The sequence below is a fragment of the Canis lupus genome, chromosome 8 (genome assembly GCF_048164855.1).
Source record: "Canis lupus baileyi chromosome 8, mCanLup2.hap1, whole genome shotgun sequence".
NCBI lineage: Eukaryota > Metazoa > Chordata > Mammalia > Carnivora > Canidae > Canis > Canis lupus.
The window spans coordinates 2,612,419-2,639,992 of record NC_132845.1 but is presented as its reverse complement, the minus strand read 5'-3'; the positions used below and the strand labels follow the sequence as shown (position 1 = coordinate 2,639,992).

Sequence of the window (27,574 nt, the reverse complement as noted above, 5' to 3'; positions counted from 1 at the left end):
AAAATACCTAATGCCACCTTCTGGAGTAACGTTAGTTGTAAATGTGATAACTTTGTACCGAATAATCAACTCTTACAGAATTCTTTGAACATTTCTAAGGCTCTTTAGTATCTGAAGTTTTATCTGATTGAACTGTTCAAGTAGAGAAGGAAGTATTGCTATTATTCAGATTTTATTGATAAAGAACTAAGACTAAGACTAGATGGGTACAACTTTTGGTTGTAGAATAAGTAAGTCGTGGGGGATCTAGTGGTTAATGACACTGTATTGCATATTTGAAAGTTGCTAGCCAGTAGACCTCAACAATTCTCATGACAAGGAAAAAAAAACAACAACCTTGTAACCATGCCTGGTGGTAGATGTTAACTGGACTACCCGTCACGGGCATTTCACAATATATACAAATATCGAATCATTAGGTTGTACACCCGACACTAATGATGGTGTATGCTAACTAAACCTCAAAAAGTCTAGGTCTAGTGTTTGAACTGTGGGGTTAAACTTCAGCTCTACACTTGGCCTAGGAGTGAGTGTCTTCCCCTTCTGGGCCTCAGTGTTCTCCTTTGGAGAGTGGATAGAGTAGTGGGGTCCTCAGAAAATTTTGTGTTTTCCCAATGTGCCTGCCCTAAAAGCCCGAATGCTTCACATATTTAAAGCTCCCAGTAAGCTGTCCCCAACCTACCTCTCCGTGTTATCGACAAGATCCCAGCCTTTTGGGAATCTTTTCCTCCAACACATTATTCACTTCCATAATTCTGTTCCTACTGTTTTCTTTGCTTGAATGTGCTTCTTCTTCTTCTTCTTCTTTTTTGAATGTGCTTCTTAATTGAGAAAATCCTACTCATTCATTAAGGCCTACTGTAATTAGACCTACTTAAGAATTCTTTACCAATGTCTGATTGGGAATTAACAACTGCCCCCTTGTTGCATCCATGACCATTTATTTATGCCTCTGTGATTACTTCTCACTGTTTGACTTGTGCGGGAGTCAGCTGCACATGTTTCTAGCTCCCCCACTAGACTCTTAGCTCCTTGAATGAGAGACCACATCTTTTTAATCTTAGTGCCCCAGACCCTCTCATTTCCTCTCCTCCTCCCAGCCTCCAAGCCCATAAAGACTGAAATACAGATACATAGTAGACATAGAAATAGCTTTTAAATTTATTCTAGAGACTGCAGTACAACTAGTCTGAATAAAAGATGTGAGATGTCCAAGAAGGGGTTTTAGTGGAAGACATTAAGACTTACGGAACTTATCACAATGCTAGATATACAGTACATATTTTAGCAAATAGTTGTTAACTACAATTAGGGACTGAAATTGGAGCGGATGGCATCCAACCTTTTGGCTTACATGCCCCTCAGAATGCCTCTAATCCCTTCCCAGTGAAGGTCCCTTGATGCCATCATTGGACAAATTATTAAATTGGGTGGGGTATTAAGTTATTAATTTAAAAGTGTTAAATTAGTCTCATTGAATGCAACTCCTCTTACACTCATGTTAAGGCTATAAAGTAATGTGAAGGGAAGATCTTGTCCGTGTGGAGGCATACGTCTGTGGAATGGCCTTGGGTAGGGGACGGGCCACCCAAGAGGTGATCTGCAGCCTGGCAGAGAGGAGGGAGCTGGGGTCAGCAGGATGGTGTGAGGAGCAGGATGCCTTTGGCCGCAAGGTCTGAGTAACTGGAGCTGGGATCCCACAAGTGTTTTCCTGGCCCTTTCAGCAACGCGGCTGTGGAGTCAGAGCCTGATAGAGTAGAAAACACACTTCCCTTCCAAGAACTGCGAGCGTTCAAGAGAAACCAGTTCTGACCACCTCCTTTTGACATGTAAGGAAGCTGAGCCGAGAACTATCAGCACAGCTTCCAGGCTTCGATAGGTTAACACTCGAAAACACTTTTCTGCTTCCTGTCAGGTGCTCCTATCACCGGACCACAGCCTCTGCGTTCGTCCCCGTTATCACCCACTCAATCTTCCATTCACTCGCTCAGCCCCCCAGTATGTGGCTGCTCGGTCTGCTGTTACTGTGCTGGGTCATGCGGGGAAGCCAAGTGCCCTCCAGGAGCAAAGCGTGGGTTGAACTCATTTCCAAGACTGAAGGACTCAAAAGCACCCCTGAGCAGCCTCCCCAAGTCATTTCAGATCTCCTCTGAGCCCTTCAGAGCCTACAGATCGGACTTCCACAAACACTCCCGGGCATCAACCCGGGTTATTGTGCTGCAGCAAGAGTAGAGCCTCGCGTGTCGGATATTTTGGCCTAGGCTTCAGCACACAGGCTCCCGCCTACACCAGTTCACTTTTCTGTATGTGGTGAATTTCTAAGAAAGTGAGCAGGGCACCAGGGTCCTCTAGCTCAGATACCAGGAGCTCCTGTCACAGAGGCGAGCTCATTGGTGTGTCACCGAGCACACCAAAGACCGGGGGATCCTTCTTGGTCTCTCTAGACCCTTTAGGAAGGACAACATATCAAGGCGGGACCATGATACCGAAAAATAAATGAATTGGAGGTGAACGTGCTCCACTGTGTGAAAGGGGGGAGTGAGCTTCGTAAGAGATTGTCTGCAGGTGGGAAGAAAGTCAGCACGCCCAGCTCCACGATCCACATTCAGCGGCAGCGGAGGGAGCACCTCACCACTGCAGGGCCTCGATGTATTTTTATTGAAGTCAGAGGAAAAATAAGGTCAATGGAACTTATGTCCAAGTATCCAATGGAGTTAGCCTCAAAGAGTGCTGCCCAGAGGGATGTAGTTATCTACGTTGTGAGGCTCAGGCATATTTTTGCTATAATACTCAATTTGGTCTTCATGATCGCTCATCAGATGCTTCCAAGATGCCAGCTGAGTACTTAGAAGCTATACTTCTCATTCTTGCTTCCCTGAGGGAGGTTCATAGCAGGGGGGCGAGGATTTAAAACAGTATTTCCTTATTTTCTTGAACCCTAAAGGAAATCAAGTGAAAGGATGACTTCTTTCATTGCTCTCTTTTCTGACTCTAAGCTAGACTATTTCCACTTGAGAGGAGGTCATATTTTGATATTTTACCCATGGGTATGTCTGCACAACTGATTGCCTAGAATCCTACCACGGAAGCACACAGTAGAGACCACTGAGTCCAGAGGATTTCAGGTGGGTTCGACAGGGCCCTATCTGCAGGAGCTGCTGCTGCTGTGTGTGCGTGCACGTGTGTGTGTGTAAAGTGAACTTAGGGTCAAGGGGATGGGTTGTATTTTGAACAGTACGAGGCCCGTCTTATAGAGCCTGGGCTCAGGATCTCGCTTTTATCCATTGTGTGCATCATGCTTCTGATTGGGATTTCTTTTATTTATTTATTTATTTATTTATTTATTTATTTAAAAGATTTATTTATTTATTCATGATAGACAGAGAGAGAGAGAGAGAGAGAGAGAGGCAGAGACACAGGCAGAGGGAGAAGCAGGGTCCATGCCAGGAGCCCAACGTGGGACTCGATCCCGGGCCTCCAGGATCTCGCCCTGGGCCAAAGGCAGGTGCTAAACCGCTAAGTCCCCCAGGAATCCCCCTGGGATTTCATTTAGAGAAATGGCTCTGCTTTTAAAGGAAAACCCCCGCCTCTTCTCCACCCTACTCTCCACACTTCAGACACAAAATGTGGGGGGCTTTCCCCACACTACCCGATTCTTCAGCAACAGCCTGGTGTCCTACGGCTCAATCCTGATGCTCACCATTCAGAATCAGAGCAGCTCGCAGCTTACGGGCTCGGCCTGCAAGGCTGCCCCCTGCTTCGGGTGCCAACCGCAAGGCCCCGGACTTCTGGCCAACAGGCCTTACAGCTCAGGCCCCAGGACCCCCATCTTGGGTTCAGTGATTTGCCCCATGGCTCACAGAACTCGGGAAAACAGTTTCACTTACTAAATACCAGTTTATTAGAAAAGGATACAAATCAGGCCCAGCCAGACGGAAGGGAGGCAGAGGGCAGGGTGTGAGGGAAGAGGTGCAGAGCGCTGTGTCCTCTCGCATGCTCCTGCCTCCCGCACCTCGGGGTGCTCGCAGCTAGAAGCCCTCTGCACCTGCTAGGCTCGGGTTCTTACGGAGGCCTCAGTGCATGGGGACGGTTACATCACTGGCCGTTAGTCATCTCCGTCACCTCTCTTCTCCGCGGAGGTCAGGCGGCGGCATCAAAAGTTCCAATCTTCTAATCATATGGTTAGTTCTCCTGGCCACCAGGCCCCATTTGGGGGCTTTTCAAAAGTCACCTCAGCAACAGAAACTCAGATGAGGTTGAAAGGGGCTTCTAATGAATAACAGAAGATTTCCTTTCACCTCTATCCCTCTGGAGCTTTTTTCAGGAACTGGGGACAAAACCCAAATAGTATAACAACACCGTCATCACCCAGAACTATTTCAGGATCTGAGGATGAAGACCGAGATACATATGTATATTTTATTATATCACAAATCACAGATTCCAAAAATTATAAGAACGTAAACCTCAAATTTAGTTCAGCTGAGACTCAAAGTTGAAGTGACTTGTCTGAGGTCGCACAGTTTCCTAGAGATGGAGCCCAGACTAGCACTCACGCCTTGTCCCCAAGCTAACTCCAACCGTGGTGGGTTTTTTTGACAACCACGTAGGTGGTTAGAAGCAGGGATTATGGAGCCACATTACTTGGGTTCAAATCCTGGTTCACCTACTTCCTAGCTGTACGACTGTAGGTGAAGTACCTCAGTATCTTCATCTGTCAAGTCAAGGTATTAGTAGTGGGCCCTTCTTCTCAGATTCTAGCATATAATGTTTAACTCAAACATTAAAATATTGGATGGGATGGCACTTAGAAAGGTGCTTGATGTGTAGTAAAAAAAGTATTTGTGTGAGCTACTATTATTATTATTTTTAAGGATTTTAAAAATCTCTTCTGATCCTATAGTAGTGTCCACCATAAGATCTAAAATCCTAGAAGTAGTGTTCTTTTAAGTAAGGACATGGAAGGCTCCTCTTAGAAAGCAAATGCATCTTCTGGGTAAAGACAACACAGCGAAGCACCGCCCCTCTCTAATATCCCAGAAACAATGATTTCCATTAGCTCTAAGCGCTTAGCAGGCCTTACAAGAACGAGACACAGAATAGTTAAGCTTTGGCGATGAGTCGGGAACAGGATTTCTTTTTTTTTTTTTTTTTAATCTTTTTTTTATTTATTTATTTATTTTTTTTATTTTTATTCATGATAGGCACACAGTGAGAGAGAGAGAGGCAGAGACACAGGCAGAGGGAGAAGCAGGCTCCATGCACCGGGAGCCTGATGTGGGATTCGATCCCGGATCTCCAGGATCGCGCCCTGGGCCAAAGGCAGGCGCCAAACCGCTGCGCCACCCAGGGATCCCGGGAACAGGATTTCTTTATGGAGACCAAGGAAGGACATGAAGGCTGAGAAGGGGGACAAGTCTGGAGGGAAGGTACTGGTAGGATAAAACAGGCCTGAAACAAGCGTGACCCCTGTCGAAGTTCTCTTCTGTGCCCACGTCAGAGACGGAGGCACGGAATGAGTCGCCACGTGGTCTCTGGAAAGGACTGGAGCGGGGTCTCCCTGGGCTCCCTCCCTGGGCGTCTCTCTCCTCCCTTCTCACTCCCTCACCTTCTGGCCCAGGTGATACATGGGGAGCAGTGGGCAGGAGGTCTGGCGCCCGGCGGCTGGGCTGCTCTTCCACGCGGCCCCTTGCACTGTCAGCTCAAAAGCGGGAGGCCAGGGCCAAGCTCCACGTCCCTGTCCTTGCAGCGTGTCTCAGTCTTCAACGTCATGTTAGAGAAGGCAAGGTCCCATGGTGTGTGTGCTGAGATCAGGAGGCATGTGCTCCACCTACGGAGCCAGCCAGGTGCCCCAGAAGGCCATTCTTTTCTTTTTTTTTTTTTTTAAGATTTTATTTATTTATTAGAGACACACACAGAGATAGAGAGAGAGAGAGAGAGAGAGAGGCAGACACAGGCAGAGGGAGAAGCAGGCTCCATGCAGGGAGCCCGACGCGGGACTCGATCCTGGGTCTCCAGGATCAGGCCCTGGGCTGAAGGCAGGTGCTAAACCGCTGAGCCACCGGGGCTGCCCCCAGAAGGCCATTCTTCACCATGAAATTCAAATAACCTGTTTCGTTGGAGCAAGCAGCCCAGTCTGCCCTGAGCTATCCGTGAAATGGAATCATCACCGTGGCTACTCTGTTCACGCAGACGCTTCTCAGATAATCTAGTGTTTTTATTGCTATGGACCTCCCTGCTAGAAGTAAGACTGTGGCTTAGTGGTGAGTGACATACTTTGGTTTCACTGCTGACGATGTGTCTTTGGCCATTCAGAATACACGACAATATTGTGTAGGTCCGGAGTCATTCTCATGACCACTGGTAATTTTTCAATGCTATGCAGATGACTTCTGCTGGAAATGTCTGGGTGCGTAAGTCCAGGTTAAAGGGAATTTGCAGCACACACAGCATTTAGATTTCAATTAGTGAGCGACCCATTCTTTTCTTTTCTTTCTTTCTTTTTTTTTGAGCGACCCATTCTAATCGCCTCTTCTAATGTAGGTAATGAATTCATTCTTAGTTTCGGTGTCTGTCCACGTGTTTCTCCTGTGCTGGTTGCAGAAGAAGCAGCTGCAAATTAGCCGAATACTCATTCCCAGTGGTATTCTTTTAGCCTAAATACTTGAATCTGTGTAGCTCATAAAAACTCAAACATCATACAAACAAAACTTTTCTACAGAATCACAAAAATGAGATATTAGGGAGAGGAGTTCGACGTGCAAAGGAGTCACTTTTTAAAGGTGACTGTCTCAGAAAGCGGAAAGCACATTGCCTGTCCCAGGGAAGCGTAAGTGAAGATACCCAAATGATGTTGAGAACCTTGAGAACGCTTTGACATTTATTTATGTCATTGGATCGTCCCAACCTCCCCACGAAAGGCAATGGAGCTAGTGTCATCCTTATCCCCATATCATGGAGGAAGTAGGTGAGATTTATAAAATTTAAGCAGAGCTTGTCCAGGTTTAAAGCGAGTTAAGACTGAAGTCCGGATTCATGACCGATTGCCGAGTTGGCTGTGAAGGCAGCGTGCAGAGAGCAGACTACCCGCTGGCGTGACGCTACGCTGCGTCCCCCTGGCCATACAGGAGCTCTGTACGGGGGGGAGACCGCCTGCAAACAACTCCAAGTCATCTCCAGCTTTTGGGCATATGACCTATGCTCGGGTCCCACAGCCAGTCTCCTTACGTCAAATCCTAAAGCCTCCAGGATGGCACAGGTGTGGGGATCGATTCATTTTAAGCTAGACATGCTGGAAACCCCACTAGTTTCCCTTGATCAGTGTGGTTTTTCTGTATTGCATCAGGCGTTCTCTTGACAATTGCTTAGAATTTATTCAAGCTGATGAGATGCTTTATCGGTGTGATAGGTTTTGGTCAGATGCAAAAAAAAAAAAAAAAAAAGGAACAAAACAACAAAACAAAAAAAACCCCCACAAACAACCCAATAACCAAAAAAACAACAATGACAATGGCTAAAAGAAGATAGAAGGGCATTTCTTGGCAATTTCTATAAATTCTGCGCGTGGGCAGGCCTGGGCCCACCTGGCTGCTCCTGCTCATCAGCGATGGATGCTCTGTCGCGGTTCTGAACGTACTGCCTCATGGTTCAATACGGCTGTTCGGGGCTCAAGCATGAATCGGCCTCTGCTCAGACAGAGGAGGAAGAGGTGGATGGAAAAGAGTGTCCCCTCGCCTTCAAGGAGATTTCCCAGAAATGTTGTCGCTTTTCCTTGCATAACCGGCCAGAGTGTAGTCCCACGGGCGGACCGGGCAGGGATGGGGTTGGGAAGGCAGTGCTCTAGTGGGGCCCAGACAATCAGAGTTCTCTTCCAGAGAGGGAGAGAATAGAGACTAGGAAGCAGTTGACCATCTCGGCCATAGCCGAAAAGCAGTTCCTCATTTTATGAGCCATTTTTATTATTGAAATATAATTCACACGTGACAGTGTGTAAATCTAAGGTGTACAGCCTGGTGATTGGATGCGGCGGCACGTTTTCAGAGGATTGTCACTGAGTCGGAAACGAGCACCTCTATCACATTACGTGATTATCATTTCTTTTTGGCGGTTGGAATAAATTCTAGTCTCTCAGCAGATTTGATGATTGTCACACAGTGGTGTTGTCTCTCATCACTATACGGGGCATTAAATCTCTAGGGCTTATTTACTACTCGTTGCCACTTTGTTCCCTTAAACAACATCTGTCCCGTACCTCAGCCCCCATCCCCGGGTCAACCACCATCCTACTTTCTGTTCCTATGAGCTTGGCTTTTGGAGAGTCCCCATATCCGTGATACCGTGTTTGTCTTTCTTGGACGTCTCACCCAGCGTAAGGTCTCCATGGTCCATCCGTGTTAGACCTGCAAATGGCAGGACGTCCCTTCTTCGAGCTGTATGACAGGACGTTTTATTTTTATTATTTATTTTTTTATGAATTTATTTTTTATTGGTGTGGCAGAACGTGTTAAATACTTTTTCTGAATTTAGGTCAGATGATCTATTAATTTTTTTTGCCTCGGGATCATAGCTATTATGTTGTCACCTGCTATATTACTGTCATTAAGAACAAGAGAAGCAGAATAATAAAATATTTGCTAGATTATTTTGCATTTAAATAACCGACTTTTAAACTATTTTTTGTAGAAGATCTAGATTCCAAATGGCCAAACTGTAACTAATGGGACTTTCGTCATTTTTCTTTGTTGCTGTCACTTTGAGAAATGGGAAAGGCACCGAGGATTTAGACTTCTCATAGCAATTGGATATGTGCACACGTGATGAGTCCTATTTAATTACATACAGCCTTTAACACTTTTACTGGTCACGAGTCAAGGTTTTCTTTTAATGCCTCACGGTGTCTTGCATGTGACAGCTGGGTGATCGATGAAGGCCAGCTTGCAGGGCCCTCCGCTGCTCAGCTGAAGGTATTTGGAGCGAGAGGCCCCTTGATGGCTCCCACGAGGGTTCACGCACTAGTCAAGTGGTTGGAGTGAGGCCGGCTCTGATTTAATGGGATTGTACCAGGGGGTTGTGGGTTATTGACGTGGATGGATGGGACCACAGGGCATCGAGGCCCTTCTCGGCTGTGTCAGCGTTTTACCCCAAACAGTGATCACACCTGCAGCTTCGGGGGCCGGGGAACCCTCCAGAAGACTGACGTGCATAGAGATCAGTCAAATCAGCCCCGCACCGGAGGGTAAGGATTGATTTATCATCAAATTCATTACTCGGGGCAATTTCCATATCAACCGTCGTCTGTAAGCTCCCTCAATCCTCAACCACTGATTTGGTAACGTCCCACGGGAGTGCGCACGAGCTGTACGTCCTTGATTGACCTTGCAAAGCGTGGACATAAACTTGCAGCCAGACCCTCCACTGACGGCCTCCGATCCTAAGTCATACAACAGACAAAACTTAATTTGTTTTTAGACACATACACCTAACTTGATGGAAATTAGGAAGGCCTTCTCTTATTAGTCATCTTGGGCGCCGGTTCATTTTCCTTCCTGGCCACCCTTATTGGTGCTTTATTTTCAGCATTAAACTGAAGGGGAAAAAAGCTCATATTCAGAATTCTGGAGGTAGTCACCACAGTCATTTAGTGCTATTGGCTTCTGTTTGGCTATTAAGAGTCTCTACTTTTGTTCATGGCTAAGGTGAAAGTTGTACAGTGCACAACTCAGATATTATTTAAATTTCTTTTTTAAAATTTTGCACATAGAACAAAAATTCATTACAAATCCATGTGCTCCAATGGCTGAGGCAGGGGCTGGCGGGCAGGACAGGGGAGGATGGGTTCTCCGACTTGCAGCTGGAGGATGTTGCCCACCTGTTTTTCTCACTTTGGGCCAGCTCGGCCTTCTCTTGTTCTTACTAATATGATAGCTCATGGTTCCTCCCACGTCCGCCTTCCTTACCCAAGGTGGCATCTATGTGACGGAGAAAGCTTACGTCCTCTCACAATAACGGGGGCAGATCAGGAGGGGCCACTTGTCTACCCGTAGTCCTGATCCTGCCTGTTGCATCCTCCGCATTGTCCCTAGCGTAGACTTCGGTCTTCGTGGTCGCAGGGTGGCTCCTGGCAGCCCGGTTGACTCAGGGCTAGTGAATCGGTCAACTGTTGCCTCGGCACATGCTGAGCCCTGTGGTCCTACTTTGCTGACTCGGCCTCATTATTTTCTTACTGGCCCAGCAGACCCCTAGGCTCTTCCTTCCTCTGGACACCGGCTTTGGCTGTCTAACCCCTAGAGATGACATGACGCTGGCCCTAAATAGCAGCTCCAGACCAGTCCCTCAGGCATTCAGCTCTCCTTTCTCTTCTATGAAACCCAGGGGGACCCCAAGGGGCCTTCTCCACCTCGTGGAGGCTGGAGATACTCAGAATGACCATGGCCTCCTCTCCTCTCTGCCCTTCCCCTTCTCCAGAAGCGTCCACACATAGGTGCCAGGCCAACCTGGGAGGCCGTGTTCTCAAAAGCTCATAGCCAGTGCTTTCTACTTGGGGTTTCTGTTTTTTTATCCTCCTCTCACCCCTGGGGTTTGATGCTGAGTTGGCACTTACCCGTTTCCCGGGGGCTATGACGATAGGTGGGTTGCCACAGGTGTGGGGAGGAGACCGCAACAATCCCGTGAGCAATCCAAAAAATAATTAGGAGGTGTTTAAATATTTAAAGGATACTGCCGTTGTTTTACTAGAATACCTTCAACCTTTTCTTCTGAACTGCACGACTTCATTCTTTCCCGTGTGAAAAAATACATTTAAAAATATTTTTTCCTCTCAATTGAAAATAGCAACGTGAGTTCCCAGACCACCCTTATTTTTTTAAGTAATTTTTTATATTATGTAATTTTGAATAGTTAAAATGATTTTGTTATTTTGATCCATCTAAAGAATATTGTAATTTAAATCCGTCAGCCACATAGCAGCTAGCCACAGCAGCTAAGCTGCGCTGTTACATCCAGTAACAAGTTCTCATTGCCCAACTCGACAATTAGGAGCACGAAGAGGGGGATCCTGGGTGGCGCAGCGGTTTGGCGCCTGCCTTTGGCCCAGGGCACGATCCTGGAGACCCGGGATCGAATCCCACATCAGGCTCCCGGTGCATGGAGCCTGCTTCTCCCTCTGCCTATGTCTCTGCGCCTCTCTCTCTCTCTGTGACTATCATAAATAAATAAAAATTAAAAAAAAAAAAAAAGGAGCACGAAGAGGCTTCTGGACAGCTCAGTGTCTCCGCAATGATAATCCCTGCAGCGTGGGACCTTTTAGAAACTAGGCTCATGTTGAAGTCAACTGGGGCTAGGGCTGCATCCTTCTGGTTCTCAGAGCCAGGAAACCCCAATGGGTAACGGACCAGCCCGATTCAGGGAGGCAGGAGCAGCAAGGATGGTGCAGGGAAGGGTTAGGCTAACCCTCTAGCGCACCGTCTTGTTGATACGAATCAACTGTTCTTCCTTTTGCCTGGGGTACCTTAAACAGAGGAGGGCTGCATAAAGACATGGCAAGCTGTGAATGTGACCAGGTGCGCATGGTCATCACCAAGATTAAAAAAAACCAACTCCCTTTTCTATCTATCTATCATCTATCTATCTATCTATCTATCTATCTATCTATCTATCTATCATCTAATAGATCCGGTGCATCATAAATCAGCCAGCAAACACTGACTAGTGCCGTTCGGCATCAGGCATCGTTCTGGGCTCTTTGGAGTCAGAGAATATTTACAACACAGTTCCTGGCTTTACAGCTAGGGCGCTGTTGGAAAGATCATCCACTCATGCAGCAAACGTGTATTGACCGCGTCCATCCTCTGTGCCGGGCCCTGTGGTCCGTGGGCATAAGGCAGAAACAAAATAGACGAGAGCCGGGCTTCCACGGAGCTCGCGATCGGGTGATAGTGTGTTCGGTACGTGACTCCGGCTGTAACCGAATAGCCCCAACTCTAGCCGGACGCAGTTCCTTTCCTTTGGTATCAGATAAAAGGACTCGATGGAGCACATTGTGGGGAGCTTCGGCGGAGGCAGGCCCTCCTGAGCCCGCGGACCCCGGCACCCGCATGTCCGCCGCCGCCTGGCAGGCCTCGCTGCGGACCGGGCCTTCGCCTCTGCTCCCCGGCTCCTGGAGGCCGCTGTGCTCTCCCCGCCGTGGCCGCGTTCGCCTCCAGACTGGCTGGGAGGCCCCACGACCACGGAAAGACTCTCCGCCGAGGGCTGCACCTGAGGCTGGGGGGAGTGGAGAAGGGGGAGAATTTAAAGCCAGAGGGACTACTCCTTCCTGTGCACGGACTGGCCCCCCTGAAGCTGGTCACAAAGGGACGCGTCTGTGTCAGCTCTGCAGACGTTCCCGGGGTTGGGCACATTCAGGCTTCCCTGGAGGCCCGGGCCTGGAGACCCAGCCCTGCTCTAGTTTTCAGCCACCCCCTCCTCACACACACACACAAGGAAGCCAAGAACTGTTTTACCTCCCGGAAGCACGCTCTGTCCACCAGGAAGGGAGCCCCTTGAGCCGTCTACACAGCAACTCTGGGCAACCTTCCCCTTCCTGGCCAGGGCCTGGCTTCCCCTTCACAAACCCCGAAGGGCTCGTTTAAGCCTTTCCGCAAACCAGAAGAACTGAACTCCCCCGAAGATGATTTCCACCTTGCCTCTGTGTCCCGGCAGCACCCCCACGTCTTGCACGCTGCTCACAAGCACGGGGAGGCTGGGGACGACCTGAGAGCGATTACTGGCCTCCCGCCCCCACGGGGCCCCGGAAGGGCAAACGCAGCCTTCTGGAGGAAGGGGGGCTGGACGGCGGGAGGCCCGCGGGGGGCGGCGGCACCGCAGATGCAGGGAGCAGCATGTGCAGCACCCCCTGGGCCCCGGGAGGCCCGGAGAGGGGAGGGCAGAGGCCCACGACGTCCAGGAGGGACAAGGGCCTCGTCTGCCGTGAAACTGCTGTTGGCCTTGGTTCTAAAGGTCCTAGGAACATGCCGAGCAACGCTATGAAGCGGGTGTGTGGGGTATCCGTGAGCGCCCGTGGGTAACGACAGGCTTTCCCCGTCAGCGTCCGGGGGAGGGTGGCTCAGCTCATGACAGCGGGTGGCTGTGCCAGATGCTGACCGAGCAGGGACAGCCGTGGGTACTGATACGCTTCTACACAGTGTAGAGCCCCAGACACCAGAAGCTTCTTCCCAAGCCCCGGAAGAAGGAAGGCCGCGGCCCGGTCACACATGATGTTCCCAAGTCGGGGGCAAGGGGTGACCTGCGAGGGCAGCTCTAGCAGGCCTGTGTGCGTCTACACATGCTGTACGAGGACCTGCAGGATAACCGTCCGGCCGCAAAGTTCCTCCTGAGTCGGCATCAAAGGCAGACGTAGGGCAAAGCCAGTGAAGCTCAAGCTTCAAAGCCCCCTCCTTCACCCGGGCCTTTTTGACCCCGAGCCCAGTTTCAGATCCATTTTGTTAAAGAAAGTTCTACGCCCTTCAGCTTCCTCAAAACCTGGATCCACGTCTGCTCGGCAGGGCGCCCAGGCACTCCGGGAGCCAGCGGGTCCGAGCCGGCCTTCGGACAGGGTTGGGCCTGGTGCAGCCCAGAAGACCGGGGAGCCCGCTGGGGCTGGGGAGGGCTGTAGGGACAGTCGGGGTTGACCCCGGGGCACGGGGTCGATTGATCCATGGGGCCTGGTTCCCCGGCTCATCATCCAGGGCACCCGCGGGGGTCGGCGTTCCGGCTCTCTGGACTGAAAGGCCTGGGGTACCTGCCAGGTTCGCTCAAGCGAGGGGAGTCGCTGTAACGGGGTCCTATGGGCCTGTGGGAGCTGGAGATAGATCAGGATCCAGGAGTCACCATGGGCATGAACCGAATCCCACCCACGGGGGACCTCCCTGTCACCTACCTCCCCAAGTGTGCTGCCACCACCGTCGGCCGACCGCCTGGCCGCTGGGCCGTGGGCTGTGCGTGACTCCCACTTGCTCACTGTGGCTGCTTCCCCGTGGCTCCCACCTGCCCTGCTCCCGGGGTGCTCGACGGTTCAAGCTTCAGCCCCCGCCAAGGAAGTTTCTGCCCTGCGGGGGTTCCTCGGCCAGCAAGGGCAGAGGTCAGCAGCTAGCCTCCAGCTCCAGCTCGGGGACCTTTGCCAGCTGCATACACCTGCCACGTGCAGGATCCTTCTGGAAAACACGGCAGCCGGCGGCCCTGCCAGCAGGGCAGGTGCAGGTGCAGGGGAGGCTCCTTGCAAGTGCGGCTGCAGCGGGACCAGCGGCGTCCCCGAAGCTGTCTCTCTGTCCCTTCCCCTGAGTTGACCCTCCTGCGGGGCTGTTGCCCCCGCTGTCCCTGGGGAGCCGGGGCGGGAACCGACGCCCAGGTCCGGTCCCTTGCTCGGGATCACAGGGCTAGGCACTCGGGAGCCGGGCATAGGCAGGTGGCAGCGTCTGGGCCACCAAGCAGGGACGGGCAGCACAGGGTGCACGGGAACGAAGGGCCCCTGGGGCCTACACACGGAAGCCAGTGGCCTGGCTCTGGTGGCTCCCAGCAGGGGTTTGGGAACGGGCATCGGAGGGAGCCCGGGGCACGTGACCCCGGAGGAGCAGACGAGCTGGGGACACGCTTCAAATCTTCGCCGCAGAAAAGGGACTACCGGCCACTTGCAGGTACAGTAGCCGCAGACTGTATCCAGTGCGACGGGACAGACTACCATGTGCCTGTCCTAGACAGGGTCACGCGACCATCGGGCCCGCCCCCTGTCCTCCCAGAAGGGGTCAGCCTGGGCTCCCGGGGAAGTCGGCTCTGACTAATATAGATCAGAATTTTGAAGGGAAAACTACCCCCTCACTTTATAGCACAAAATTCTGGAAGTTTCTGGGCGAGCAAGGTCTTTGGGGTCGGTGGGCAAGGTCCCAGGAGCCCCGGCGCAGGTGCGGGAGCTGGTGTGCACCCATGGCGGCCGGGCCCAGGGCACGTCCCGAGGGTCCCAGGGCTACCGTGCTGGCTGGGGTCCCGGCCGCCCTCTTGGAGGCTGAGCTTCGCCTGTGACCCCTCCCTGCCCAGGCTGCCAACCCGCTTCCAACCCCCGTGTGCAGGCCTCGCCTCTGAGCGGCTGGCAGCCGGGCTCCCCAGCGGCCGTGCGGTCTCCCCAGCTAAACCCTCTGTCCCCCACCTTGTGCCCCTTGGAGAAAACCCAGGCCGCTCCTACATCACTCTTATTTCCCTTTTCTCTGAATTCTTGGGGAGTTTGCCACCTGTGGTACTGCGGGGAGAACAGTGCTCACGGCATGTCAGGTATACCCCGATTAGGTTACATCTTATTGTTTAAAAAAGGAAGAAAGATCGATGCCTTCGAAAGGCCAGGTTTCAATCGAATCGAGAGGTCAGTGAGCCTGGCTACAGTGGGATTGTGTTGGTCAGCGAGCCCGTAAAACCCCCAGAGGTGAAGCCCTGCTGAGGAGAAGGCCGGAGGACACTGGAGCCTTTGAGTCATGCTAGCTGCGCAGGAGCCCCGCACAGCCGGGGGAGCGATCGCTAGGAGAGGCCCTGGCCCACCTCTTGTTCCTCTGAGAAAAGAGCAGAAGGGGAAGGAAAATTGTGAAGGGGAAGAAGGGAGAGCTGTCTCCTCTGGTGATAGTGGAAAGTAAGGATGCGGCCTAGACAGGGCAAAGACAGGCGTGCTCATGACAACGGTAGATAACACACCAGCTGTTTGCACCTCCTGGGAATTCTGCTGAAGGTTACACACACACATCTTGATGTCTTCTACAAAATAATTCATTAACGAATTTAAAATAAAATCAGAAAGCGCTATTTTTACAGTCAGATAATGAATTCAGAGCCAAAAAGTCTAGTTCCTAGTCCTGGTTCTAGGTCTACCCTTGAGCATGCACTTTGCTGAGCTTTAATATATATTTTTGTCTCTTATGAAATGGCAATAACATCAGCCTCCTTAGAGACATGCTATATAAACCATTCATTTACACATTAGGTAGTAATTCAGCTGCATTGTGGAAGCCTCCAGTCTAGTCGCTGCGGGTGCAGCGGATGAACAGGAGCAGATAAAAATCTCAGTCCTTGTGGAGCTTACGGATTAGTATCATGGGCCAGGCTTTTTGGTTTTTTTACACAGTTATTTGTTGTATAGCTGTTATGTACTGTAGTGGTGTTTACAAGTGGATCAAGTCTGCAAATTAGTTGTTTGGCTTTGGGGTCCAACGGCAGCCAGGAAGCTGAAATTTAGGTGAGACTTTGCTGCAAACAAGCTCTGGGACTGTAAGAAGCAATGTTAGCTCACCTCCTGGGCTGTAAGTGAGAGAGCCGGACTGTGTGGTCTCTTCAGCTTTAAAGTAGGCGGTTTTGTTTATTCCTCTGGGGATCGCCGCTGTGGTGACTGAGACCTCTCTCAGTGTCAGGGCACGGGTTACAGATTCTGACAAATTAAGGTGATGGCAAACGGCACTGTGATGTTATCCCCTGGAGTGTGATTTTGTGGCATTTTCTGTCATTTTCTTGTTATGTCAATGGTCTCCCTGCTATATTATCCCGAGGTAGGAATCAAGAAGAGCGTAATACATATTCTTATCCAAACCCGATAGAACTCACGTGACATGGGAAGCCTAGTCTTGCATTTCAACATTCTAAATTCACCTCTATTCTCCTCTCTCAAGTACGTCAAATTCTGTCCCTGTTGACTTACGTGTTTTACGTTTTACTTCGACCAGTGACTCCCTTTTTATATATCATAAAAATATAAGGTTTGGGGAAAAATCAAATTTAGTTCGGCCCCCATCAGGATTATTTGCTCCTTCTAGATTAACGGGGTTTTATTACACTTGCATAACAAGAGAGCGACGATCTGATAAATATTAGACCTTAGTATGCGGTACGGGTGTATCTAGTCCAAGCATTACAGTAGCAGAGATGACAATATGCCAAAAGTTTCCAAGATACTAGATTTGTTGTGGGGTGGGAGACGGTGAGGCAGGATAGATAGTAGTTGTGTAATCAGCATGTCCCTGGAACCTGACAGCCCGCAGCGGAATCCAAATCCTGCCATCTACTGCTGGGCGACCCCCAATACGTTCCTTAACCTCTCTGTGCCTCAGTTTCCTCATTCGTCCGGAGAGGATGAGTACCGTGCCGATTGCAAAGAAGAAAATTCATCAATATTTGTCAAATGTCCAGAATAGTGCTTGAGAAATGGAAAGTACTCTAGGGCTTGAGGCTATGACTTCGGGGAGAGCTGAAGGGAGAGGGAGGAGGAGTAGCAGATGTAGCACATGGAGAAGCGGGAGAGAAAGTGGGGTGAGCGCCTGGACCGCGCGGGCAGGGGGACGGGGAGAGCGCGGGCAGCCGGGCGCAGGCGTTTCTGGCTCGCACTGCCCAGGTAAGGGAAGTCTGAGGATTTGAAGGTGGAAGGAACAAAGCCAGTGAGGTCAGGGCTGATTAGAGGTGACAGGAGGGGGCTCTGGGGGGCTCAGGGTGGGGTGTCGGCCTTGGGCCCAGGTTGTGACCCCAGGTCCCGGGATCGAGTCCCACATCAGGCTCCTGCTTCCCCCTCTGCCTGTGTCTCTGCCTCTCTCTCTGTGTCTCTCCTGAATAAATAAAATCTTAAAAAACCAAAAGAGGTGATAGGAGGTAAATGCTCACAGAATAGTTTCCTGTGCTCCTCAGGAAGCCAGTCCCCAGGCCTGACCCTCTGTGGGCCCTGACCCTCTGTGGGCCTTGTCTGTGGGCCCTGACCCTCCGTGGGCCCTGACCGTCTGGCATCCACGTGGCATCGAAACCCTGAAGAAGCCAGTGCAGGGCACTGGACCCCTCGGCCCCACAGGAGCAGGCGGGGGATGCAGAGGCCTCCGGGAGCCCTCGCGGGCTGAGTGTCCCATCAGAGGCCGCCCCAGTGACAGGCCACGGGCAGGTAGGCCGCGGGGTCGGGCCGGCCCTGCAGAAGGAGCCTCACAGGCACACTGAGTCAGGATGCGGGCAGCCAGGGCGCAGACGGCAGGGTCGGGGCCTGCGGGCATCACAGTCGCCACAGGGCAGTGCTGTGACCCAAGAGTCAGACTCCTGCTGAAGCTCACGCACACATGCACACGTGCACACACACGCACACACATGCACACGCACACACAGAGCCTTTCCTCCCTACCTGGAGGCCGTGGAGAGGCCCGGGGCGGGGGGGCTGCTCCAAGGGAAGGCTCGGCCTCAGCGGGGAGTGGCAGCGCAGGCAGGTGGGGGGACACCGGCCTCCAGCTGGGCTGGGACGAGAGGGACAGGAGCTGTTTGCCCGGGAAGCTCTTGGGCAGCGACAGGCCCCCCCACCCCCGCCTGGTGACACGAGGGAAATGGCAAAGAGGCCCCCCCGGTGGGGCGTGTCCTCAGGAAGAACCGGGGACCGGGAGGGAAAGCAGCGTCTTCGCTGGTAAAGTGTCCAAAAAGCTTGGCGTGGCTTGACAGATAAGGTTCTCACCCTTTCTCCCTGCCACCCAATGTAATTCTTTTTTTTTTTTCTTAAGATTTTATTTATTTATTCATGAGGGACACACAGAGGGAGGCAGGGACACAGGCAGAGGGAGAAGCAGCAGGTTCCATACAGAGTCCGATGCGGGACTCGATCCTGGGACCCCAGGATCACGCTCTGAGCCGAAGGCAGGTGCTAAACCGCTGGGCCCCCCAGGGGTCCCGATTCTTTTTTTCGCTATTGCTTCTCAACATAGATGAAAAGGCCTTGACCCCAGCTCTAGGGGTCCGCCGGGAGCAGGAGTGGAGATGGTCTTCAACAGGAGTCTTCCCAGAGTTCTCCGGTCTATGCTCACAGCACCCCCCCCTCCCCAGCACCAGTTACGTTTTGCTTGCCTGGTGTGCGGCCGGCGCTGTGTCCCACCCGGTGAGTCCTCCCAGCCCCAGCAGGCGCCAGTGGGCCCTTCCAGTCACCCACCCCCAGCTCCTGCTCGTTGTGCTGCTCCCGGCTGGCGCATGGCCTTCAGCGGCTCACCGAGGGCAGAGCCAGAAGGCGTAGGAGCTTTGCCCTCTCAAGGCGGCAGTGACGGAGGGATGTGGCAGTAGAGGAGCCCACACCCCTTGTTTACAAGTGGAACAAACTTTGAGATGTGCTTTTACTCCGGAGTTTCCCAAAGGTTCAGACTATGGCTGGAATCACTTAAAATTTCACCCCTGCTCGGCATCTCCTTCCGTGTCCCACTTTCCCACTCCCTTATTTTTTTCCCCCCTTGGAGCACGTTCTTAATAAGTCATTTGCATAGACAGCTTTGTCTGAGGTTCTGGTTCTGGAAGTAGTCTGCCTAAGACAGCCCTAACTCGCTCATTCATTCATTCAAAAATGTGCACCGAGTGTCTGAGGGCCTTTGTCCCAGTCCTGGGAAGAAGAGCAACATATGGTGAGGTAAAGTGTAACAACAGGCACCCCGGAGGGAAATGCGGGGCAGAGCGAGACTACCCATTTCCAAGCCAAGGGCAGCTTTTAATATATGAACCTATCATCACACCTGAAGAAGTGACCTACACGTAGCGGGTTCCCGTGGGTGCTGACGAAGCTGATCAGTCCTCGTCTCATAATGTTGACCACTGGGAAGAGCCCAACGTTTATTTAGAAATGGATTTATTCGCATTTATTGGGCTCCTGCTGCGAATTTCCAGTTTGAGAAACTGGGAGTCTAAGTACAATCTGAACGATGTGCACAAAGCTGTAGAAGTCCCATGAAAGAAATCATAGTTTTCCGAGAAAACCAAAGGCTGGGTGCTGGAGAAGAAGTGGAATGAATTGTGGACCCAAGAAGAGAGAGGCGTTTTGGAAGGGCAGTCGCTAAGTCCACAGAAACCGGGTGTGCAGAAGCGCTGGCAGGTCTGGGAGGGCATCGTGTGGGGACGGAGGCAGGGCTCCCAGGCAGGGCAGAGGCAGGGGACTGGAGATGACTCTGGGGGTACAGGTCAGAGCCCCGCGGCACGGGTCGGCCTTACTCCTGCAGCCACGGGGAGCATTCGACAATGTGTAGGATCGCCGGGGGTTGCACCAGGAATAACAGGGAGGGTGCCTGGGGGGCTCGGTGGTTAGGGGAGGGACTCGGGATTTTGGCCCGGGTCATGTTGTTGGGGTCGTGGGATGGAGCCCGGGGTCGGGTCTCTCAGCAGGACGTCTGCATGACACTGTCTCTCCCTCTCTCTCCCTCTGCCCCTGCCCCTACTTGTGCCCATGCTCTTGCTCCCTCGCTATCTCGCTCTCTCGCTCTCTATCGAAATAAAAAGTGATAATCAAGATAATACGAAGGATGCAGTCAAGAGGAGAAAGACTTGGGTCAGGACATCTATTGACTAAAAGACTGTTACTAGGTTAAATGATAAATAATTTCCAATATTTAACCAGTTTTGATCCAACAACAATGTGGGTTTCACGTAGATCCATGGGGCTCACTAGGCCAGGAGGACTGAGGGCACCGGTCGGAGCAGTGGCACCGTCTGGAAGGAGGGGGAAGGAGGAGACACACGTGGGACTGATGACTGGCCTGCAGTGAGCAGCCCCCACCGGGGCAGGGTGGGGCTGCAGAAACGTGCGTGACAGTGAGGGCAAGCTCCGTGGGCACCCTGGGGGCGTACCCAGGACCCTGGGACCCCTACACACGCTGCACACCTCACCTCCAGGGCTTCATGTCTTCCATTCCTGCTTTTTTTTTTAAATTGAAGTTAGGTTTGCCAACATACTGTGTAACACCCAGTGCTCACCCCGTCAAGTGCCCGTCACCCAGTCACCCCATCCCCCTGCCCACCTCCCCTCTACAACCCTTTGTGTTTCCCAGAGTTAGGAGTCTCTTACAGTTTGTCTCCCTCTGTAATTTTCCCCACGCAGTTCCCCTCCTTGCCCTATAATCCCATTCACTGTTTCTTATGTTCCCCGAGTGAGTGAGACCCTGTGATGATTGTCCTTCTCCGACTGACTCCCTTCACTCAGCATCACCCTCTAGTGCAGCCACATCGAAGCCAATGGTGGGTATCTGTCCTGACGGCCGGGTCACGTTCCAGGGTATATATAGACCACATCTCCTTTATCCCTTCCTGCTTTTTAAAGATTTTGAAAAGAAAAAACATCTCTACATTCCTCACGGGCCTCAGATTCGCAAACCTGAGCTGGAGGGGCGCGGGCTGCAGGCCTCGGACCGCCAGGCTCCTCGCTCCCGTGGCTCCCGCTGCCTGGCCTGGACGCACACCTGACACCCAGGTTCCCGGCAAGGTAGGCCGGTGGGTGACGCGGCCCTGCTGGGAACAGCCGGCCTCCAGACCCTGACCTGGGCAGCCCAGCGGCAGGGGAGGCACCTGGGTGGCTGCAGCCTGGGCCCCACAAGCCAGCTCTTCCTTCACCAGGGGCACAGGGGGTTTGGAAAGTCACAGGGAACAAATATAAAAATCCGAGAGTGGGTTTGTTGTTGTTTTTTCTGACTCAACGCTGATCACACCCCCAGAGCCACAGTATTTCTGTTAAAAGGGCCACTAAACTTCTTCCATTTGCGCTGAAATAGATCTTGGCCAAAGTGTAATTTGTGGTGCAAAGAAGACATTTCACTGTCCTGCAAACAACACTGCTTTCCTAAAACAGACACGATCTATTGCGTAATAGTGTCAGACACTGGAGAACTACACGTCTGTGTGGGTAGCGTATGTGACTTAGGCTACGTGACATGGGTAGGCGCGCTGTTGGAGTGATCTCAACTAAACTTTTGAGGAAAAAAATACCCTAGGAATCCAATAAAAAAGACTGACTAAGAAAACACTGAATTTCATTTCTTTTGGCTTTTTCCCTGTAATGCTTCTTTGCGAGAACTTAATTTCATTCTGCTGTTTCTCGTAAGAGAATTAGTAAGAAGTGTAGACGGAGGAAATATTTTTTTTCTTAGTATTTTTCATTGAATCCAGTGAATTGAAGCTGTTATTTGTAGAGTACTGTTCAGGGATGGGCCTCGGCCAACTGCATGGCATCGTTCATTCAGGCCACAAACGCTCGCTGTCCGTGACCTACGTGCCAGGCGCTGGGGTAGCTGCCGCCGCACAGTGGTGGGCAACACCAGGCATGGTCCTGAGCTCGTGAAACTCGCAGTCTAGAGATAACAACAGATACTCAATAATCACAAAAAGTAATTCTTGCTTCCAAACTATCATGAGCTCTTGAAAAGAAAATAGTGGGTATGACATAGTGGGGGGCCAGTCCTAGTCAACAGGAGAGCCTCTGAAGAAGTAGTATTCCACGTTGAGGTCGGAAAGGCAAGTAGGAGTCAGCCAGCTGATGAGGGAATTGGAAGAGCATTCTAGGCAGAGGGAGCTTCAAGGGCGAAGGCCCTGAGGTAGGAAGAAGGATGACAGTGTTCACGACCTTCATAGATGGCCAGCGTGGCCGGGACAAACGACGCTGGAGTTCCAGCAGAGGTGGGATCGGACAGGACCTTTGAGGTCATGTTAAGGATTCTGGTCTTTATCCTTTTTAAGAGCAACAGAACGTCACTGAAGGCTAGAAAGTGGTGGGATGGGACTCACCTCCACCAATCCTTTGAGGCCGGCGAGTTTTTATTCAGTATTTCACAAGCAGTGTGATAACTGCTCTCAGGACTTAGAAGTCACAGAAGGCATGGTCGCCACCCTTAAGGAATATTTGGTGTGAAATCGTGGCAAGAAATAGAGGGTGGCTCAAAGCTGGGAGGCAGAAATGGGAAGACAAGATCGAAAATGTCTTCATCCAGATGGCTATGGCCGATGCAAGCTGATATGTAGATTTTTGGTTCTGCTTTTCTTTAAAAGGCGGTCAAGAAAGAGTCGTCGGACGAAAGGAATGAGCATCATTATTCTGTCCACTGACACCCTCTGTCTGTTCACAGATCAGACACCACACAAACAGCTACGCAGCCAGCTCCACCTCCTTACCCCACCAGGGCTCCTCAACCTTGATGTGGAGTGACCAGCCGGAAAGGTGAGACTGAGACACCGTCCAGGTTTGCGGCCTCGCCTGCCCCCACCTCCGCTCTGATCGTGTTCGTGCGACAAGGATGGACCGTCCCCAAGAATCAAAGTGCAAATTCAGCACACGTCCCCGATTCTGGAGGCCCAGGCTCCCGAGGGAGGTCGTTGCTGTCTTGACAAGCCCACTTCCACCTCCTCCAGCGCACGTTCTCGCCTGGCTGCAGGCCGCTCCTGGGACTGGGCGAGTCTGCGTGTCACTGCTTTTCTCATACGAAGAACAGCGCCCAGGACTAGTCTAAGGCTAAGCGATCCTGCTCTGATTTAGCACCAGAGCTCAGCGTGCTCCCCACGTGGTTGGCGCACTCTTGCTCGCCCCGGACTAGGCCTGTCTGGGGTACAGCGGGTACTTCAAGGGGTGGACGCTCTAGAAAGCAGGACGTGAGGCCGAATACGATAAGTTAGTCGTGTCAGATTTCAAGCACCAGCTTCCTGCCTCAAACCCCTTATTTCATCATTCCTGTGCTGACTGTGGGGCTACGTGGACACCGTCAGGGTGTGATTCCATTGGGTGATCTTTTGCGTTTTAATGAAAAGTGAAAAGCTTTAATTATTTTTTTTTCCAAATATAGCACACTTGGCTTCTCAAGTAAGCTGAAATCTCCATTGTAATGGACAGTGTGCAAGTTCATTTTACTCCGTCCCCTGCGTGAGTCTGGGCACAAGGCCTCTGCTCCTCCGTGCGTGTGGTGAAGGTGGATGCGGACATTTAGGTGGCTCAGTGTCTTTGGACGTTTGTCCTCCTGTGGTCAAAATAACTGAAAGATAATCACTTGAGTTCCTCAGGGGAAGATGGAAATGTAGTTTTTCAATAGAGGTACAGTGTGCGGCGATGCCTACAGGATACCAATAAACTAGAGGATTCTGGAACATAGCTCAAAAGTCTCGAGGCCAATAGACTTTTTCCTCAACTCACCTTTCTGGTCCTACATCCTTCCCTTAGTTATCTACATGTGACACACTATCGTGGGCACTCTTTTTGCTACACATGCAGATTTCCTTGGAAAACAAATGAAGGGAAAAGAAAAGAGATACTTAGTTCCTATCTCTTTATTGGTAGGCTCACCCTAATTTCATTTTTAATTTTTTAAAGTAAATCCTATTGTCCTTTCCTTGCATTATGAAAATAAGCCAGGCTCTCTATAGACACTGCAAAATAAAGAAAATTACTAAATTTTACTTCCACTACTCAAGTATATATATTCTCATACAGTTAAGAATGATCTTTGTCTAATTAGTTTAAAACCGATAGGAAGATAGTATATGTCGCTATAAAATACTTTTGATGCTTTCATTTTTAATCCACAGAAATGTATCCATTTCATACTAAATTCACCCCAAATAATAAGTTCTGTGACCTATGTTCTCAAATATTCTGTATCATGATTTAGCAACACACCGATTTCTAACCCGTGCTTTCATCCTCATTTTTTAAAAATTATCTTCCATAAACATGGATTCTCATTATTATGTGATGAAGTTACATTGAGAATAGAACTAATCCTCAAAATAAGACACATTTCTGCCAAAAAGAGTGGGGAAATGGGACCTGATCTTCAGTTGTATTGTAATTATAGAACCTACCGTAAAGCTCTGCGGAGTACACATGCGAAACAAATCCGTGATATTAATATGCTTTGCAGCTGAGTTGCATAGACGTGGCTCCTGACTACATATAATATATTCTGTATAATTTTAGGCATATGGCTTTTAGGTTGTAAGAACAAACTCCTGCCTACTCCCACCTCCATCCTATTGCAGATACTGTGCTTTCATACACACCACTGCAGGCCAGTGTGAAACAAGCAAACAAAATGACAAGCAAACGAAAACAAGCACCCAGCTCTGCTGCCCCAGGAGAGGTTGGGCCAGGGTATTGCGTGAAGAGGAACGGCATAGAGTAAGGGCGAGGTAAGGAAACAGCATTAGGTTCAGAAGATTAGGCTTCCATCAGAAGCTACATTTACCCAAATTCTCCCAAAGAAGGAGCAGAAAATTAGCATCACTATCTTTTATATGTAAATGTGTATACGTGGCTTACAGTTGTAAGTGGACTTGGGTCCACGAATTACACGAAGATGCCGACAGAGTTGAATTGCTCCACATTATTACTGTCTACAACAATGACTTTTAAAAATTAAATACATGATAAAACCCACGTTATAAAGGAACCATATAAACTATTTAAGAGAACAAAGTTTCTTTCAACATCCTCAGTAGTTAGAAGCTCATTCAAAAGAAACCTATTGGTAAGAGAATGGTAATTGCCAGGTAATTGGTAATGGTAATTACCTTACGGATCTGTATAAGATACACCTTGCTTGACATACTTTCCATGACTATGAACACTTACATGTGTAGTTACTGTCTTAAAAATATTTGTGCTCCTATTCTTAATTAATCCAGGCTTTTACTGAATATTTTGTTAATTCGAAATATCTCTAGGTTCATACCATGGATAAAAGTGTTTTTCCATTGCATTCAGGTTCTAGGGCTTTATTTTTTTATTATGTGATGTGCCTTTTATATAAAAATAATTTGTACAAAATGTATGTTTAAGAGCTTTTATAGTTTGCTTTAATAAAATTCTCAACCATATTGTAAGCTCCTGTGGGCAGGACCCATGTTGTATGTATCTCATGTACCTACAGAGCCTAGAACAGTGCTAAGCTCATAGAAATCACTCAATAAAAGAAAGTTGATGGAGAGGCTAAGAGACCAGATTGCAATCTATGAGTAATGTTTAAGACAACCAGGTATGCACACTTTGGGTCAGGATGGACGACTGTTTCTCTATTGACTTTTCCTCTTTGATATTATGCCATTAAAAAAAGATAATTCTAGTACAGTTAACATACAGTATTATATTATTTACAAGTATACAATACAATGATTCAACGATTCTATACATTATTCATTATTACTTCTCCCTCTGGTAACCACCAGTTTGTTCTTTATAGTTAAGAGTCTGCCATTTTGACTGGTCTTTACATTTGAGTGGTACAAGGGAGTCTTTTTTATACTTCTTGAAGAAAACAGCTGTAAATATTTGTTGAGTATGGGATGATTACTTTTAGAAAAAGAGTAAATGATATAAATATAAGCCTGCATATAAAATAACTTGTCGTTTAGTTGGCTGTATCATTTCTTCTTACCTTAGTATAGGAGCTGAATTTTAACTCTATACCTAGAAGTAAATTAAGCTATTGCTGAAAATGTAAAGCCTGTGAAATAAAATGAACATAAATTGCAGATACAAAAACAGTAGAAAATTTTCATCTTATGGATTCTTTGAGCATAGTTCTCTCTCTCTTTTTTTTTTTTTTTTTTGGAAACAAGTACACCAGAGCCTTAGTAAATTAACAACAGTCTTTAGTTGATTTCTTAATGAAAGTTAGTAATTGTTGATTGTCGTTTTTATCAGTTTATTGATTTAACTTACAACTTATATGTTGAATCCTTTGAAATGCTTTGAAAATGGGCAAGAAATATTTGTGCAACATTATGTTGAGAAAATACTGTTGTAAATGGTAGGTGGACACAGAAAATGTGAGAGCTTAAGCACCGAAATGCTCTGGCACAGAAAGGGCAGAAGAAATTATAGCCCAAGGAAACACAATGCCACTACAAATGCAAGATTAAACCAGAGACTACTAACAGAAATGAAGGAATAGAACAGAGGGATGTAAATTTGCTACAGGATTGAACAAAGTATGATTCAGTAATATGTGCTTCATAAATATTTGCTGACTGCTGCGGTGGTGGTGTGGGCGGTGCTGCTGCTGGTGGTGGTGAAGAATAAGATATTCAAGCAAAGTTAAGTGAATAACATACTAAGAGAATAAGTAGGAAACAGGAAAAAGATAAGATATTCTTAATAAGACTCTGGGACAAACAAAAATAATTAAAACAATTGAGTTTATCTCTTTTCTCTATATCTAACCATCTTTTAAGTTCTGTTAAATCTACAGATATTTCTTATTGGGTCTCCTCGTGGGCACCACCATGGTCTAAGTCTACACCTCCATCATTTCCCACTTGAATTACCCTAGAAACTTGGGTCCTACATCTGGTCTTGGGCTCATCAATTATCCTGCACATCTGCTGCCACTGTGATATTTTGTTAATAAATTGAAAATCTGTTCATATTATTTTCCTTAATCTCCTTGGTATTTTCCTATGGCCTCCAGGATAAGGTTAAAACAACTTAATTTAGTTCAAAGGGCTTCTGGTGTCCTCTTTCACATCTGCCTTGTTTTCTAGCAATACCAAACCGCCATCTCACAGCCTTCCTGCTTCACACATGCTGTTCCTTCTATGCTGGATACTCCTTTCTCTTCTGTACCTGGTTAAAACTGACTCATCTCTCATGAGTTTCAGCTCAAGTATCACTTCTTCAGAAAGTCTTCATGACAAAAACATCTGTTTCTGCTGTAATTTGCTGGCTTATGCACCTAACTTCTTGGCATGGCCAAGGCAGGGAATCTGGTTTTCATTTCTGTGTCTGTTGTATGACATAGACTTGGCATTCAACAAGTCCTTGCTCGTGAAAAAAAGA

At 49.3% G+C, this 27,574-nt stretch overlaps 1 protein-coding gene across 5 annotated transcripts in view; it reads left to right on the top strand.

Moving 5' to 3' along the window:
- Positions 1 to 27,574, top strand: part of PTGER3 (prostaglandin E receptor 3) — a 185,350-nt gene that overhangs the window by 52,937 nt on the left and 104,839 nt on the right. Inside the window, exons 3-4 of one of the 5 annotated variants that reach the window (XM_072834057.1) lie at positions 22,878 to 22,969; positions 23,589 to 25,730. The exons of the other annotated variants lie outside the window; for them this stretch is intronic. Coding sequence (XP_072690158.1) covers positions 22,878 to 22,969; positions 23,589 to 23,628 — 132 coding nt within the window. The 3' untranslated portion in view covers positions 23,629 to 25,730. Of the gene's footprint in view, positions 1 to 22,877; positions 22,970 to 23,588; positions 25,731 to 27,574 lie in introns of those variants that run through there. 5 annotated transcript variants of the gene reach the window in all.